The sequence below is a fragment of the Cheilinus undulatus genome, linkage group 5 (genome assembly GCF_018320785.1).
Source record: "Cheilinus undulatus linkage group 5, ASM1832078v1, whole genome shotgun sequence".
In the NCBI taxonomy this organism is placed as follows: domain Eukaryota; kingdom Metazoa; phylum Chordata; class Actinopteri; order Labriformes; family Labridae; genus Cheilinus; species Cheilinus undulatus.
In genome coordinates this window covers 37,434,613-37,452,680 of record NC_054869.1, presented here as the reverse complement: position 1 = coordinate 37,452,680, position 18,068 = coordinate 37,434,613, and the positions used below count along the sequence as shown (strand labels likewise).

At 38.8% G+C, this 18,068-nt stretch overlaps 1 protein-coding gene across 2 annotated transcripts in view; it reads left to right on the top strand.

Moving 5' to 3' along the window:
- oxct1a (3-oxoacid CoA transferase 1a) overlaps positions 1-18,068 on the top strand; it is an 87,450-nt gene that overhangs the window by 20,910 nt on the left and 48,472 nt on the right. For both annotated transcript variants that reach the window (XM_041787752.1, XM_041787753.1), the window contains 3 exons: positions 15,586-15,693; positions 16,081-16,195; positions 17,707-17,801. In XM_041787752.1, coding sequence (XP_041643686.1) covers positions 15,586-15,693; positions 16,081-16,195; positions 17,707-17,801 — 318 coding nt within the window. The remainder of the gene's footprint in view (positions 1-15,585; positions 15,694-16,080; positions 16,196-17,706; positions 17,802-18,068) is intronic.

Below are 18,068 nucleotides of genomic sequence, written 5' to 3'. Positions count from 1 at the left end.
AGATCATATCATCCATTCCTGAAACACCCCTGTCTCCTTCATCACCTGTGCATGTAAGCAGAGCGTGTGATGCAATAATAGCTAATACATGAGACATTCAAAGCTGTGGCAGTTGAATTTGTAAGTGGAAAATGGTTGTTTCCTGTTGATATCTTGGTCATAACAAGACTGAGCTAGCAAAGCATTTGAGTGTAAAGAGAGAGGATGACACCGCGATATCTCACTGCTTGTCCATGTGCATTCACATTAATGAACCTGTAGAACTCTCCTTGTACAGATTTAACAACTTAAAAGATTAATCACTCTAAAGTTAGCGTCTGTTGTGGAAATAATACTTCGTCATCCCCATTTGCAGTAATGTGAACTGGTAAGCTTTCAGAACCATGGCCAGTTACAGTTGAATGGGCTTTAGCGTCTTAGCCAAATTCTTTTATAGATTAACAAACAAGCATGGTTCCCAGGGAAAAAATCAATAAAATATGTCTCATTTAAATTGATATTTCTGTTGTGTATTTGGAAGCCTATTTATTAGCTGTGCTTTAGTACCTGCCACCCTGCTCTAGTTGATTGAACACTTTGCTTTATCGCACTATCAGGCAATTTGTCAGAGTGTGTCTACCATGTTTTTTATGGCGCCTTTTTATGGTGCTTTTTTATGGCAGTGCAGGTAATATGGGAACATTATCTAAGACATGGCTGCTTGATATTGACAATAAAGTGCCAGGCCTGTATTAAAATAGCCATTAGGAGCCTTTTATCTCTGATTCTGAAGCAATTACCCCTCCCTCTGAAAGTGAATGTATCTACAGGGGTCAGAACATGCTCAGTCATAAATCTGCTGATGTGCTGTCAATATTAACCTTGCTGTCTCGGTGCGCTGGGTGAAAAACAGATGGGCTCTGGTGTTTTTAAGCTATTATTTTCACTTGCTGTTCAGCTTGGCAGCTCAGACCAGTGTTTGTGACATGTTGGCCCCTAAGAGCCATGTAAGCCCCCAAATTTGTTAAAAAGACATGCATCAGTTTAATATGGGTTGATATTTTTTTTAAGTTCATTAAAACAATGAAGTGTGTTTAATGATTTTCATAAACACTGGTGAGTTTCCCCTTGACACACCACAAAAGCTGGTGCTCATTAGCCTGTTGAATAAAATTTAGTTTAGCCAGCCCACGCCTCTCTAATAGCTTTTTTGATCACCTGTGCTCGAACTCTTGACTTGCAGACTGAGCTGTTTTTCACTTCTTCATGTTTTTTGGGTCAGTCTGCGTGTTCCTCTGATATGTCTCTAAGCCACAGGAATATTTGAGGGTAATTTTACCATAATTTATGCCCTTAGTTGTCCGTCATTACAGAAAACATCCGTTCCAGTTGGAGTTCTGAACAACTGCTTCCCCCTTGGCCCTGTCTGTGTGTGAGGCAGTACAGTCCTGAGGGGCTGACAGATGTGTAGATATGTAACCCGGTGACTTCACTTCTGTCACACATTAATGGAAATTCTGGGAAGCAAATTCAAATGAAGTCCCAGTAGTATATGAGTAACCCTTCAGTTCTGACTGCCCTGCTCTATTTTACACAAGAGACTAAATTCGCTACATTCAAGCTAAACGGATTATCTTTCTCTCTCTCTCTCTCTTTTGTATATCAATACGCTAAGCCCTTCCTCCCCATGTCCCATTGTTAGGAGAGAAAACTTGAAGTATATCTATCGCTGCTTCATTGCCTCAGGGCAGTGATCACTGGCATTGTAGTCCATTCTTTAATTCTGATACAAATATCTACTTTTTATACTGTATTTGAACTACAAGAGGCAGAAAGGGTGTCAGAAAACGAGATAACACAAAGCACTTTGAGAATTACCAGATCATCGCCAGCTTCAGCCACGGTTGCTAGGCAACCAAACCCTGCCATTCAATTGTTGAATGTTCCACAGTATCCATCTGGTCCAGTTATTCCCTTATCGCAGGTACAGTGAAAGGCCCCAGTGCATTGTGGGATATAATGCACCAGAGACTAAATCAAAGTAGTCTGCTCTGCTTTTGCCCGACCATCAGTCACACTAAATAACTCGACTGTATTCGCTCACCGTGGCAGTGCTGTGTATATGTGTGGGTGTTTGTATGCACACAGAGCCAGGCACTCATGCATGCATGAGTTGAATGAATGTATGGACGTGCGTGATTTGTCCTTTAACTGAGCCAGAGGCCTAATTGGATATGTGAATGACCTTTGTCCTTAAGGGATTCAGCCTCAGCCTTTCTACTGTGCATTTATGTTGAAAGCAAAAACAACAAAAACCTCCACAAGTGGCAGTTTAAGCCATGAAATAGGAACCTCTGCAAGGTGAGGGTTACAATATGAGTTTAATCTTTGGACATGGGATTGTTCTATGATGACCTAGTAAGTCTTTCCATGGCACATGAAAACTTGTTAGCTCACTACTGGGTTTCATATTAAGCCAAGGCCACACTTGTTCATGCAATTTTACAGCACTTATCATGCCTTGTTGAGTTTTCTCGCCTTGATCTTGACTTTTGCCCCTCACTAACTCTGTTACTCAAGCTACTGTTGGCAAATAATTATAAATTTTCTCATTTTCCACATCATTTCCCCAGCCTAAAGAGGTTTATGAAGAAGCTGTTTTGTGCATAAGATGTGCAATGAATGCCTAAATCACCGCTATAGTGAAGGTAATGTTTTCCTCGCTATTTGTCTGCAATTAAAGAACTACAGGTATTAGATTTAACAAACATGGTCAAAGAGTATGGCACAGGCAAGGAGAGAAGCTGGTTATATTTTGGGCCAGATCTAGACTTGTTGACAAACATTGGTGTCATGCAAAGTTCAACACATGGAATTTATTTTAGACTTGTGAATCAAGCTGCACTGATTTTCAGTTGGGGTATCTTTCTCACAGTCACCTTACAAATGTATCCCTCCGCTGTGGCGGGCTATTTAAGCTTAAAGACTTCCTGTCTCTTCCTCTGCTCTGCCATTGTCACTGCTACCACACATCAGTACTTCTAAAATGTTCTTTCCAAATTCAAACTAGTATTTGCTGCTGCAATAAACATTTAAAACTATTCTATGTGAACAGACAATTCTATGTGAGTTGTCTGCTGAATTGTGTCTAAAAACAGCAGACTATGAACTATGAACAGCCAGTGCTGTCTTAAATCTTGAACACAGGCTAGTTGTCCATCACAATCTGTATTAACTCAGTGGAGTATTTCCAGGGACATACTTAAGTCATATTTGAGAGGATGACCCTGAGGGTAGTCACAGTCTTGGAAGAGCATGATTTGTAAATCTTTGACATACCGTGAGTTCGTTTGCAAATTTGCACATCAAAGAACTTCACTGTGGCCTTGGCGGAGCTCTGCCATGTCTGAGTGCCCTCCTTGTTTCTATAAGTTGTGGTCTGACTGTTGTGAAAACAGACATGTTGTCTTGGTAATCCTGCTTTGTAGCCTTTATCAAACACACTGTGAAGGTGATCTGTAGCCGTTAAAGACCATGGCATGATATTGAATCCAAACTGATTCCCAATTGTGCTCTGTGTAGAGTAGATGCATGTGTTTTGAAATAATATCTCCACAAAGGAACATAGCCTTTTGCTCTCCTGAACATGTCTTGAGAAATTTCATGACAGGCTACTGTGAAATCTTTCAGACTTGTCTATTCAAATATGCACCTCACAGCAGGAGAATTTACCCATTGGATGGGAGATAAGGGTCTGAAGAGGCAGAACATGACTAATCACATCCATCTGGGCATCTTGAAAGTGTTTTGTGATGTTGGAATGGGTGGTAAAACAGTAATACTGTATCCTGGGGTATTACAAAACAGCCACAGTATTGCTTTAATTACCATCATGAAGACAGTGCTGAATAATGAGCAAACTTTAATGATTAGTGCCTTGAGAGTATGTGTCCATTCCCACCAGCATTTTGAAGCATTTTGAGAAAGGATTTAATGAAAAACCAGTACACTGTGATGTGCATGAATGCCGACAAGAGCCAGTATAATGTAACTTCTTAAACACCTGGTGATAATATTGTATACCCCAGTAAAATTCTGGGTGTATGACTCAAAGGGTGACTGAACAAAAAAACTGGTTGCCTCATTCATTACAGGCCCCTCAGAGTCACTGGAACAATTTTGTTAATAAATCTTCTTTTAATAAATTAATCTCCAGTTTGATAAATTACCGTTATAGCTACATCTGAGCTAATTGCTTCACCAGTCGCCCTTGCATATCAGCATCCATTGTGTATTGCACTACTAAACCCAGCCCAAAGCTAATGCCTCGTTCTGCTCATATGGAGCTGTTGATTCAGGCCATTCTCAGACCAGGCAAAGTCATTTCAAGATCGTTCTGCCTGATGACAGACATCCATTGGCTTTGGAAGGTTAGGACATGACATAAAACACAGAAATTGTAGGGTTACGCAGTACCATCCCATGTTTCCCAAACATGGACACCTAGGTGTATATGTAGCCACCCAAGTATATTTGCAGAGCATATACAATGCTTAACAAATTTATTAGACCACCTGTCATATTTGTCTCAGAGACCATCCAGCATCATGAAGTGCTTTAATGCGGACTTTTTCATTTTCAGTGAGCTCTTGACATTTTACCATTTTGAACAGGAATGAGGAATTTCAAACTGAATTCACTTTTTATACCCAAATTTGAGCTGGCTCACTGGGCTTCTCTGAGAAGTCAGAAATTAATCAAGCATAACATTCAACCACTAAAACTAATTTTTCTGTTCAGGATTGCAAGTAAATAACTATAATTTGACATATTAATCAAAAAATAATAATGTGCTTTACTATTTTTTCAGTGTTTAGTAAATCAGTAAATTTGATAATTCATGGATAACAATGATAATGATATTTTAGCATTGAAAATATCATTTTGGTTAAAGAGTTTCTATATATTAGTGTATTAACCATTGCAGAAACATAAAAAATGATTTTGGTACTTACAAATGTTGTTAATGTAGGGCAGCTGTGGCATAAACCTTACTTTGGGTGGTGGTCTGATAAATTTGTTAAGCACTGTATTTTTTTTTTGTTAAAAATTCATATATAAAACCACCTGCACACAAGGTGTACTTTCTTCTTGTTAATGCATTGATTGGAATGCAACATCTCAAATAAAAAAAATAAAGCCTCTCACACTGTTTCAACCTTTTTTCTGCAGTGTCTTGCTGCTGCTATTTTCCTCTTCTCCCTCTATAAAGAGAGATGATGTAATGTGCTACCTGCTATCATTAGGGAATGTAAAGTGAAACATTTTAGCTGGAGAGTTATGTTATTTGAGCATCTTTATACAACTTACTGCTGCTGATGAATTCTGTAAAAAGAGCAGAAACGAAGATCTAAAACATGCTGAATAAGGCTGGATGGGATGGCCATCCTTACTGCTCAAGTACAGTGTTGTTTTTTGGGTTAGCTGTTGTCGCACAGAGTAAAAATAGTTTCTGTCTTTATCAATGCTACATGTAAATGGACGTGTTTATGTCATCTACAAATGAGAGTTCACTATATTTATGAGGATGGTACTGTTTGCTCACTGCCTGTGCGGTGTTAACGTCACAACCCCCTTCTCCCGCTGCGTTGACACATCAGCCCCTGACCTCACACGTAAGTATTACCAGAGGGCTGGCATGAATAATTCTGGGTGATAAAATGAGCAACAATGTTGAAGCTGAACCCAGCACAGTTCACTTGTTTGCCTCTGAGCTCCAGGGCAAATTGCAGTGAATGCAGTGTTGGCAATTCTACAACAACAACAATTTGCTGTAATATCAACTGACAAATAGCCATGAGAGACCTTGGAGCTTCTTTTCTCCTACAATGTGCACTCATGATTGTTTATATGTGATATAAAGAAGATGATGTGTGACACTGACACTGATGGCATTGAAGTTGTTTTAAAGCATGCACATGGACCCTCTTGAGATATGAACATATAGAGCTCTTTGGCCATAGAGATGTTGCCTATGTTTGGAGAAAGAAGGGAGAGGTGTGCCACCCAAAGAACACCATCCCCACTGTTAAACATGGTGGTGGGAGGATTATGCTGTGGGGCTGCTTCAGTGCATCTGGAACTGGAAACCTTGTCAAGGTGGAAGGAACCATGAAGAAAGAAAACCTGAAGCAGTCAGCAACAAGACTGGGTCTGGGTTGTTGCTTTTTCTTCAAACATGACAACGACCCAAAACATACTTTGCTCCTGGTGAAGAACTGCTTCCAGAAGATCAAAGTGAGTGTTTTTGAGTGGCCTGCACAAAGCCCTGACTTAAATCCCTTTGAAAATCTGTGGGTTGAACTGAAAATGAGGTCCATGCCAGAAGACCATCAGATCTGGAGGAGCTTGAGAGATTGGCCAAAGAAGAATGGGCTGGGATTCTTCAGAAGACATGTCAGAGACTTGTTAAAAACTACAACAAACAACTGCAGGCTGTTATCCAGCAAAAAGGAGACACTATTGACTATTAGCACCAGAGGGGCTAATAGTTTTTCCAAAATAAAACTAGGATGTTTGAAAAAACTGTGCTGAAAATTCTTTGTTTTGTTTAACAGCACTTGAGAGATACATTTAAATCGATTAAATTTTCATAGGGGGGCTAATAATTTTGTCTTCATGTGTTGAGTGAAACATTACATCACTCTGACTTGCCTGAGAGCAAACCAGGTTTTGTGTAGACATAGTTCATATGTAATGCTGACATTTCCTGATGACTGCTCTGCTGGAGACAGCCTGTGGAGCACAGATTTAATAATCAGCTGTAGGCTACTGTAAAGCAGTTGAACAGAGAGGAAAAGGCGACTGTGAAATATAGGGTGAGAGTATTGGAGCTACGGCAGGTTTGCTGAACATATGCACAAACTGAATGTTTGAAATGGCAAATTTGCATGATTTATGCTCTGACAATAAGTTCAAAGGTCCGTGAACACTGCCAATCATTTGAATCCGAAGCACATTGCACTGCGATTTATGTGTTCTTTGAAATGTAAACATTATGCTTGGAGTGGAGCCGTCCATGTGCGCTATGTGTGATTTGAAAAATGTATTTTTAGTTTCTATAATGCCGTCAGGGTTTGCACTGGCTGGCTGTCTCGCATATTCTGGATGCCGCAAAGACTGTCATAGTCAATGCAAGCTGAGAGGAAACAGATTGCCCGTGTTGCAAGTATTCTGGGTTAGAGGAAAAAGTCGGAGCTGAGCCCCGAAAGTGGCGGCAGACCATGGCCAAGCGCCCACATACACTTGCACACACACTGGGAGGAAGATGGAGGGGCTATAAATACACAGGGTAATGAGAGTGTGGTGTCGCTGTCATCCTCATGCTCTGTCGCCTGTGGCCACACAGTCTTTCTCCTGACTGTTGCTTCTGAGCACACACAAACACACACATATGCAAACCAAGCAAAAACATGATTTATTGTAAAATTAGGGTGTTTTTCTAGCCTATCTGTTTGTTGAGATGATGAGAATATTCTTATTCAAAATTCGAAACTGGAGATTGATAAGTGTAGCTCACTAAATTTTTAATTTTTCCTTTAAAAAAACTTCAAGTAATTTTTTCAACTTTGAATGAAAACCATCTTTGATATGACAAGTAGTGCATAAAAGTGAAGTTTTAGATCCTTTTAGGAAAAAAATTGTTTTGCCACTTAAGCAGATAACGGTCTGATTTATACCCAGATCAATTGCTGCCATCAGGCCATATTTCTAATCAAATTACAACTGCACAAACTGTTGAAAAAGGATACAGTCTGTTCTCTTGGAAGCAACAATTTTCATGTAGTGCTTTTCTACAAGCTGGATATTGATTTAATTTGGTAGGAATAAAATTTTCTGTGGGTTTTAATGAGCATCAGAATACAAGACATCCTTGTATTTTTTTGTTTCTCTAGCAAAGCAAAAAAAAAAAAAAAACTCCTTTTGTGCAGCCTCAAGGACAATTTCACTTGTGTAAACCCATCATGAAGACAGCGTTGGAGATGAGATCTTACCAGGGAGTGCTAGACATGCTCGAAAGTATTCTGGCTTTGAGCATTGTTACTATTTTCTGTTCTTACTTTGCAAATTATGTTTAGATTGAAAATGAGAAGTCTGATCATTCATTTCACATACATGATTGTTGCAGTATTCAGATTTTTGATGATCTGTCTCCTTTTTTTTAAAGTCTCCATGAAGTAAAATCCACACTTTGTGTCTGAACACGCAAGATATGTTGGAATAAGGTTGGTGTAAACATGGGAAAACACTGAGAGCTACACTATATTGCCAAAAGTATTTAATCACCCATCCAAATAATTGAAATCAGTTGTTCCAATCACTTCCATGGCTACAGGTGTATAAAATCAAGCACCTAGGCATGCAGACTGTTTCTACAAACATTTTTGAAAGAATGGGTTGCTCTCAGGAGCTCAGTGAATTCAAGCGTGGTACTGTGATTAGGGCTGAACGATTTGCAACAATAATCTAATTGCGATTTTTTTTCCCCGACATTGCAATTGCAATTTAATATGGGGTTATTATCAGGTTACTCAACTTACGCATTTTTGAACAAATTAAAAAACATGAATCATTGTGTATCAGGGTCCGACATTAATGGTTGCCCAAATGCCTGGGCCAACTTCAAAAGTTGACGGGCTAGCAAAACTTCTAAGGACTTGCCCGATCGGGCAAGCACAACTCTGAGCTTTTCTATTCATGAATTTTATTATTTTCCTCTCTCGTTTCTGTTTCTACGGAGCCCCCGAGTAGCCAGATGCAGTGTGTCCCTGCCTCCATTGGCTGAGCGTGTCTGCTGACGTGCAGACAGCTGCACAAACTTAAACTAAAAACCTTTATGAAGGTCAACACTGTCATCAGTAAAGATTCATGGTAGGTCACATCAATAAATCTGTTACCCACATAAAGAAGACAGGCTTTAACTTCCAAATTTAAAGTTTATTATTTTAAATCCGTATTTTATTACCGTTGGATGCACTCGACGAAGGAGCGTGTGTAAGAGAGCAGAGGTGGTGCGTCTCTTCAGTAAGCTTATTCATTGAGTTGTGCTGTGGAGATAATGTCATATCTAGTGAAATTTGTCCAAACGTGGGTATTTGTTTGATCTTTAATGCACTAATGACCATAAATATTGTCAAAAGAGCAGAAATATAAAACCAAAGCTCCAAAATGAGGCAGGGTGAAACGATGTGTCTGGAGATGTGCAGGTGTGAGGTAGGGCTGGTTTTAGTCATGTGGAGGCCCAGGGCAAAGACCAATATGAGGCCCCTTCCCCTTTTACTAAAGAATTGATAATAAGTGGGGAAAAAAATTATAAAGTATCTCTTTTATGTTATTAAAGCCACAGAACTCCAGTAAATGCCCCAATGTGAGATATAAATACCCAAATAGCCAACCATCATTAATCGTTTTCTTTGAAAAGCATCTCAGAGCTCAAACTCAGCACATTCTAATGTCTTAAAAAATCTTTAGACCAGGTGGAACTTTCATAACACTGGTGTTGGGCCAAAGACTGGTATCTCCAAAATGATCACTTTTCAGGGAATGAAAAGTTTATAATTTGTAAAAATGATATAAATATGATTTATAAAACTAAATGAATCATGAAAAATTTAGATACAAGGTTTAAGCCTGATGTCAGTGATAAATAAAATAAAAATATGCTCATTATCAGTGACATATTGATTCTTCTGACTCTATACAGACATTTGTATCCCATTTAACCCCATAATTATCCACCAATCCACTGTTTTATTTCATTTCAACTACAGATTAACTGATCTGTTATCTACCTTACATTCCCGGTTTGTATTGTGGCTCTCGCTAAGGTATTTTTTAGACAATGTGGTTTTTTGGTAGAATAAGGGTGGAACTGGGAAATAGCACTTTAAAGCGGCACTATGTAGTTTTGGGGAAGACATTTATAATCAGACAAAAAAAATCTGAATTGGTTGATTTTCATGTGTCAGCAAAATTTCTTCAGTTTCATGATGAATTAACCAAATAAAAACAGAAGAAAAACACCATTTTATACTTGGTACATATGTAGCAGACCCCGCCACCTCTCTAGTGTCAGTGTTTTGCTGACCTCATTTTCCTCTGAGAATAGTTGGTTTCATCAGTTACGGAAGAAATATTTCTGAGTTTGTATTATTACCTTATTAGTATTGTAAATATGAAATTCCTGAGTTTGAATTTCTTTGGAAAACAACCTGGTGCAGCTTTCACATTGCACTTATTTGTACAAAGTTAAATATAATTTTCAGTGAGCTAACACATAGCTAATAAATGCAGTTTTCCTAAGAAAGAAGTGTTGTGTATTGCTTTCCACAGTCGACAGGCAATGGATTTTAGTTCTAAGTATGTTGTGGGCAAAATGTATGCACATGACAGCCAGAAAAAGTACCTCCTGGACAGGGCAAGTTGGAATTTAGATGGGGCATGTAGATTTGAGAAGCACTTGCCCTGAAGGGCAAGTAGGCAAAAACCTTAACGTCGTACCCTGCATTTACTCGGACCGTCATGTCACCTGACATTTTTAGTAGGGCTGACAGCCTCAAGTCGATTGGTCCATTAATTGGTTGATGACCTCATGTCCGACCAAAATACAATTTGTCAAACAATCGCACGAGCTACTTTAATTGCAAGAATCCATTTTTTGCAGTGGTGAGAAGGGAGATGTCATGTTTTTATTTTTTCAGTTATCTAGTGTTACAAAATATAATTTACAATAAAAAACAACTATGAATATAACTATTCAAAAATAATTTACTCGTGCCTTCAAGGGTAATTAATTGCAGGTTAAATACCCAGAAAGTCAAAACAACGTCACTAGGACCCTCCCACCTAAGAGGAGAGTAAAGCCTGTGAAGCACGTTTATACTCTGTTTCCCGTTAATTGACAACATGTTGAAAAAGTCAGCAGTGTGGGAACATTTTGTTAAAAAGGATGATTTTGGTCCGTCCCCCGACCAATCGATTAATTGGTTGACTACAGCCCTAATTTTTAGTGTTTGAGATGCCAAAATATGACAGTGATTCTATTCCTTTATACTGAATGTATTCAAACAAAGTAGGTTTTGTAGAACACATTGATTTATGCCATGAACTGATTTTTTAAAATCCATTTATATACACAACACATATTAAGAATACTCCAAAAATCTAGTCACAGCAGGGACACTAGTCTGCGGGTAAACAATCACAATTCTTTATTATCTCAGTCCAGTGCTTTTGTAATTAAGGGTGTAATTAGCATTTGTAAACGCACTAAATTCTAATCTATAAAAATGTATTTGTTTTCTGAAGACACAAAGTCTTCCTTCCTAGTTTAAAGAAATTAACATCAGCCTCATTGTTCATATGTTTGCATCCAGTAAACTTTGCTGTCTTTAATAAGAGAGTCTTATTGCTCCTAAAAGGTGTCTTTTTATCTGAATTTGAACTTGAAACTGTACTGGTGTTTTCTTTATTTGCTCATGATAAACTTTATTCTATCTACTTTCAAACATGCTAGTACTGTTTGCTTTCATTTGGTTTTAGCAAACACTAGTGAGAAGAATGCCAGCCTTCCAGCTCCTTCCTTATAGAGGAAAAAAACACTGTATGCAACAACATCATACATGTTAATTTAAGGAATGTCGTAGCTTGTATCCAATCAATTTGAGATGAACATGATTTGACAGGACTTACAGCCTTTTAAAAGTACAAACCCTGGGAAAGAAATAATTTGTGCTTCCCTGAGGGGCACTTTGATTCCATCTATCCTCGTGCCAGCTCACTTCATGCCTTGCTCAGCTTTCATTGATGTGAAAATCGGTTTACAGATACGGAAATATCAATGTGTGTGTCTAAACCTGATTGCTTGCTCCACACACCTGCTCATTTGCGTGTGTGTTTATTTGTGATTTTATTTATTTATTGTTTTATTTTAATGCTTGATCCATCCCCATCAGTTGAACCTCCTGTCTGAACTGCATCTGAGCGCCGGTGCAGCCAGGACACAGCATTTAGATGAAAGGAACAGAGGCTTTTTTATGTACACGGCACATTTAAATTGCATGAGCGTGTTATTGTGCTGTTACTGAGCTTTGGAAGGCTAATTGAAAATTGAACGGCAGGTTTGTTTGCATGTGTGTGGCAGACAAACAGATATGGAGGAACCCATCTCTGAGGGAAGAGACAAAATTAGGGATTGATTCTGTTAATTGAATTCAAACACTTCAAGTCTAGAATTTCATGCCACATTGCATATTTTCGGTGACTCTCTCGTCTCCATTTTTCATTACTGTTACTGTTTCATAATGTGATGAGCCTCATCTTCCTTGATGAAGATGTCTATGGAAATCATCACTCTCACAAAAGACACATCCAGCCCCCAGAGAAAGCTGTGGGTGGATGTGTGGGACTGCTGTATCAAATCTCTCGCGCTACCAATCTCATCGTGCATGGCCTCGTTTTCGCTGCCGAGCATCAGAGATTTACCAGAACCAGACTGCAAGAGAACCAGAAAAAGAGTCTAAAATCACTTTACAGTCCTGAGTGGCCCCTGCTCACCGCAGACCAAAGCCTGCGTATCCATGACAACACTAAGATGGGATCCACTCTCAGCCATTGACTCTTCTCAGTCAGCGCTGAGTGCTGAGGGAGGAAGTGAAGATAAGGAGAGATTCAATTCAATTTGCTCTGAACGGTTGCTTGCCCCTCATGTAAATGGAATAAATAGGTTACACTCTGAGCCACACAGGAGTGAGGCACAGAAACGTGAAAAAGGCGAGAATTATCTTGTCGTGGTTAAGTCCCCTTAAGTCCCCAGAGATATGGTGATAACTCGGGTGTGCTCTCTCCTCTTTTGCTTTTTAATTTTGTGTCTTTTCAAGTGCTTATCCCTTCTGAAGAATCTTCAGCATGAAAGAAACCACCCCTCTTCCTTCTTGGAGCCTCTTCTGTTTGAAAAAGGAAAAAGAAAGCCTTTCCCAATCCCTTCAAAGTTCAGCTTGATTCTTTTGTTGACTTGAAATGTCAGGAATTAAACCCTAATGTAAATATGAAATTAGCTTGTGAGTTTTAAGAGCTAGAGCACTCTGAAAAGGGCATTTAGATCAAATTGCAAATAGAGTGGAGGTGGGAAAATTAGTTGTATAGGCGTTCCTTATGTCAGCTAAGGATGAGGGTGCAGGTGCATTCACTGTGGGATTCTCATTTCAGACATATTTACCCAGCTTTGCTTAAATCAATAGCTATTTCCATCTGTGTCTTGTTAGTCAGAAAGAAATAACCCTGTTTGCTGCTCGACTCTTTCAAGAGTAGAAGACATGAATTTGTTTGGTGTTATTTCTAGAACCATACCTTTTTTGCTGTCTGTTTCATTGTAAGACGGGTCAGAGTTTATGAAAAGTAAAAAAAAAAAAGATTTTAAGTTTGTTATACAACAAAAAATAGTGTTATTAACTAAAGAATTCTCTGTGTATATTATAAAGTTAAGTTTCAAAATCATTGACAAAACGGCAGTAATAAGTAAAAAGACCATGCCCAGACATTGGAAAGAAATACAGTAGCCTTCTCAACTCTAGAACCTGCACTTCAAATTCTTTAATTCTGGCATCAAGAGAAGATACTGTACTGTAAAACTGAAGGCATGGATGACTCGCAAAACTGCCGGCAGTAATGATGAAACTTGTAATATTTTGACACTGAATGGGAGAACGGAAGATGCTTAAGTGCTTGGTGCTCTTACATGGTCAAAGGGTTGTTTAGACAAAGCGTTATCACGGCGTAGTTTGTTTTGGGCAGTATCGACAAGTCAGGTTTAGGCATTTGGGTACAATTTGATTGTACTTAATGCATGCTTCCATGCTATGCTTTAACATATGTCTTCCGTATCGACCTATCAGAATTCAATTACCTGTCTCAGATGCAAACAACAGCCTGTAGATCAGGGGCATAAAATTCAAGGCCTTGGGGACAAATCCGGCCTGTGGTACAGATGTACTCGGCCTGCAAGATCACATCACATTTTTATTATAACTGGCCCACTGGTATGAGGTCTGCAGGTTTCTTCAAGTATAAAAATGTAAACTTATTCTTGATGAGATTTGAAATATCCAATGCTATGTCATAAAAATGTAAAAAGTTAAGTGGAAAAATGATTACATAAAAACTCAGAAAGGTGGGAAAAGAAGTTGCATTGTGTTATTTTCAATTTTTCATTTCACAATTAAGACTTTAACCTAGGATTTTGAGTTTTTATTTCCTATTTTGACCTTTTTGATTCACATCTTTAAATTTCAGGACAATTTTTGACCATTTAAACTCATGATTTTGAATTTTATCTCATATTTTGTCCTGTAAAACTCAGGATATTGACTTTCTATCTCATATATTTGCCTTTTAAAAACTTTATTTTTACTTCCTACTTTTCCTAAAATCAGAATCCGGCCCCTGCTGTGATTGAGTTTGACAACCCTGCTGTGGATCATATCCGTGGCTCTCTTACTTTGCCTGAAAAGTCCAAGTCAGAAAAGTTGTTTTTGCTCTTCTACTGACTGGCTTTGGGAAGAGTTTGATTTACCAGCTACCACCACTGATGGGGAACAGTAATAATAAGAGAGACTACGGTCTAGACCTGCCCTCTTTGTAAAGTGTCCTGAGATAACTTTGGTTATGAATTGGCGCTATACAAACAAAGATTGATTGATAATAGCTGTCTGTAAGTGAGATTGTATTTAGACACTGTCTATGGCCAGTGTTGTATCACCCACTCTGAGTTCCTGGGTGTGAGCTGAGCTGAAGTGCAAACCTTGTATGAGCATCCTGAGGCAAAGCTAACGGAAATTACCTCAGAATAAAAAAAGTATCCAAACATTGCTTTCCACCTAGGGGGAGTTGAAAGTATTAGCCTTGTTTGACCTTCGTGTTTTCAGCCTGACCAAAGTCCCTCCAGCGCCAAATATGTATCCTCAATGCACCCCTTCGTCTGTCATCCGCCTTTGATCCCAGGATCAAGCTGCGTTCCCTGGGCTTGCTGTGTCAAATGATCCTCTTCTGTTTTCAGTCAGCCAAGCAGGCTTTGGCTGCACAGACGACTTACACTGCACTCAGTGGCTGAAACAAAAATAAATGCAACACCCTCTCCCACAAATATTTACCCTCACTTGCTTACCTGTGAAAGCACTGCAGGAGAGCAGATTTCTTTTTTCAAACCGTGAGACCGTATTTGGAAAACAAATATCTACTTGTGCGCCAGCTTCATCTCAATTTAGAACCAGGCAGGTTTTAAAAGTCATGTAATGGTTTAGCATTTCCTTTTTTAATCAGGAATGTCCCAGTGTCTTTAAAAATGTTAAGATAAGCCTTCAGAATAGCAAAATAAATGTGCTGGTCCTTATCGGCCAGTCTGTTAAATTTCATAGCCTGGTAGGCAGAGGTTATTTTCTGGCAGCGTGGTTCCATCAGTACACATTTTTCTTATCTAAGCTTTAATCTCAGGGGTCGAGAGATATTTGGCAACTGAAGATGGAGGTTATCTCTCTGTGTGTCTCTCTATAGGTGGAGGAGGTGGTGGACGTTGGGACCTTTGCTGAGGAGGACATCCACATACCCAGCATCTACGTCCACAGGATCGTCAAAGGAGGAAACTATGAGAAAAGGATTGAGGTAAGAGCATGTGGCCTTGCAGAGGTTTTATAGATTATTAATAAAAGCAGTGAACTGATATGCTGCATTTGTTTTCTCTGTTTATTCCTGAATATTTCATTGTGCAGGTCACTTATGTAAGACATTGCATGGATTTGTTTTATTTTTCTATATGATGCCACTATTGACAGTTCAACAGTTGCTTAAATAGATTAAATGATTCATCTTGTATCAGTTGAGAGTAAAGCCTGCTGGACTAAGCCATGGTAGCCAGGTTTAACCATATAATCACTGTTCAGAAAACACGCATTATAGTGTGCACTATTAATATGTGTTCTTGTGCTCAGCTAGAAATAGCCTTCTCAGATGCTGTCTTCCAGTTCCTCATATGCCTCTGTACTGTTCCAGAAACGCACAGTAAAGAAAAGCGGAGCAGAGAAACCCAAACCAAAGAAGGACTCAGACATTGTTCGTGAAAGGATCATTCGCAGGGCTGCTCTGGAGTTTGAAGATGGAATGTATGGTATCCTTTTAAATGATTTTGAACAGGAGTTAAACCACATTTTTTAACATTTATTACAATGCTTGAAAAAAATCAAACAATATCAATACAAATCCTACACTGGGAAAGCATTTTATATTAAATGTCTTGAGAGTTTGTGGCCATTTCCACCCACAGCACCACTACCTGTGTAAAGATGCTTTAAAAGTGATTAAAGAACTCCTGTTAGTGATGGCAAATGACAAACACGCATATATACCAATGCGTATATCCTTGTGGGCTGTGGCACAGCACGGCTGGCACAACTCTGGTACTGCAGTATGGTTTTCTCTAGTCAGACTGTTAAAGCCAAACTGTAAACGTGCACCAGTTACTGTATGTGACTGTAATCCTTCTTTCTTGATCTAGAGAAAGGATGAGAAATAATACTATGCGCTGTGTCCTGCAGTGGCAACACTAAACACAATTAAGATCTATCGACTATTGACTAAGACTATCGACAGTTCTTAAACACTTTTAAAGTTATCCTTGTCACTTTTTATGTGAAACGTAGATAAAATTTATCGGTGCTTGGTGGTTATTTTAGGGCGCATTCACACCAGCGCTGTTTGGTCTGCTTTAAATGAGCTATGGTCTGTTTTCCCAGATAGTCCAGTTCGTTTGGAGCGGTGTTGAAAGCTTACACGAACTCCGGTGCGGACCAAACAAGCGGATTCCGGTCTGCTTGAAAACGGGGTCTCGGTCCGCTTCCAAACGAACCCTGGTGCGGTTCGTTTGAGGTGTGTAAGCAAAGATTTATATGTGATTTAATACACTTAGATACATGTAGGTACCTCGCTTGGCGTCTGTGTAGTCATAGCAACACATCATGTTCAGTGCTGATTTACTCGTCTCATGTAGAGAATGACATGCTGGACAGCTCACCACCACTTATCAAAAAACCTTATCTTGTGCTTGATCCATAATATATATTTTGGCCAAAGCTCAGCACATGTTTCATTTACACCACAGAGGACTTTGAAAAAGTAGAAATGGGGTATATCACCTTTAATTCCCATAAGTAAAACGAAACTTCTTGTCTGCAATACAACAAAAGAATGCTGTGCCTTTCATTTCCTTTTCTTCAGACAGAATAATTTTAGCCTTAGTGTCAGTTGTTTGTACTGGCAAATCAAACATATTTTTTTAAATCAATATTCCACATTTAAATGATACTTCGTTAGCATTTTCCTTAGTATTAAAATGCCAATCTGTGGTTTGTTCAGTATGACACATTTGCTTCTTGGAAATGTTAGGAGTTTAAAATTCTGTGGGCTTGAGTCTCGTCCACATGCCTTTTTTTAAGCTTCTTCACAGAACATGATTGTTGTGATGAGTCAACATGATGGTAAAAAAAAAAGCATTTGTGTAAGGGTTTAGTGAAGCAGCTTTCAACATAATTCTGCATATTTTATGTTACTGTTTATATTAATGTCTGAGTTTCTTTGAATGCCAAAAAGCATAATTGTGACAGTCCTTAAAAAAACAACCAGCCAACCTTGGAATTGGTATCCCCATGCTTGCCAGCAACTTTATAAAACCAGACATCACGGTTCACCTCCAAAGTGAAAATGGAATTCTGGGATTGGTAAGACACCTACAGAGAGCTTTACTCTGTTAGTTTTCAGTGCTTTGAATCTCAAGAGAACAAGCTAACTAGCAGGATTTTTCTTTTTTTTGTTTTTCAAGGCAGCAGTAAATGTTTTGAAACTTAATTGCCCTCTACACACAAAACAAGATGAATAGTCGTTCCTTATTCCTAGTCAGGGACCTTTTGTGGGTTTGTTATGTAACAAATTGTGGTAGTTTGACACTCTCTCTTCCATTTTTCTTTCTCACAATCATTATTTGAAGG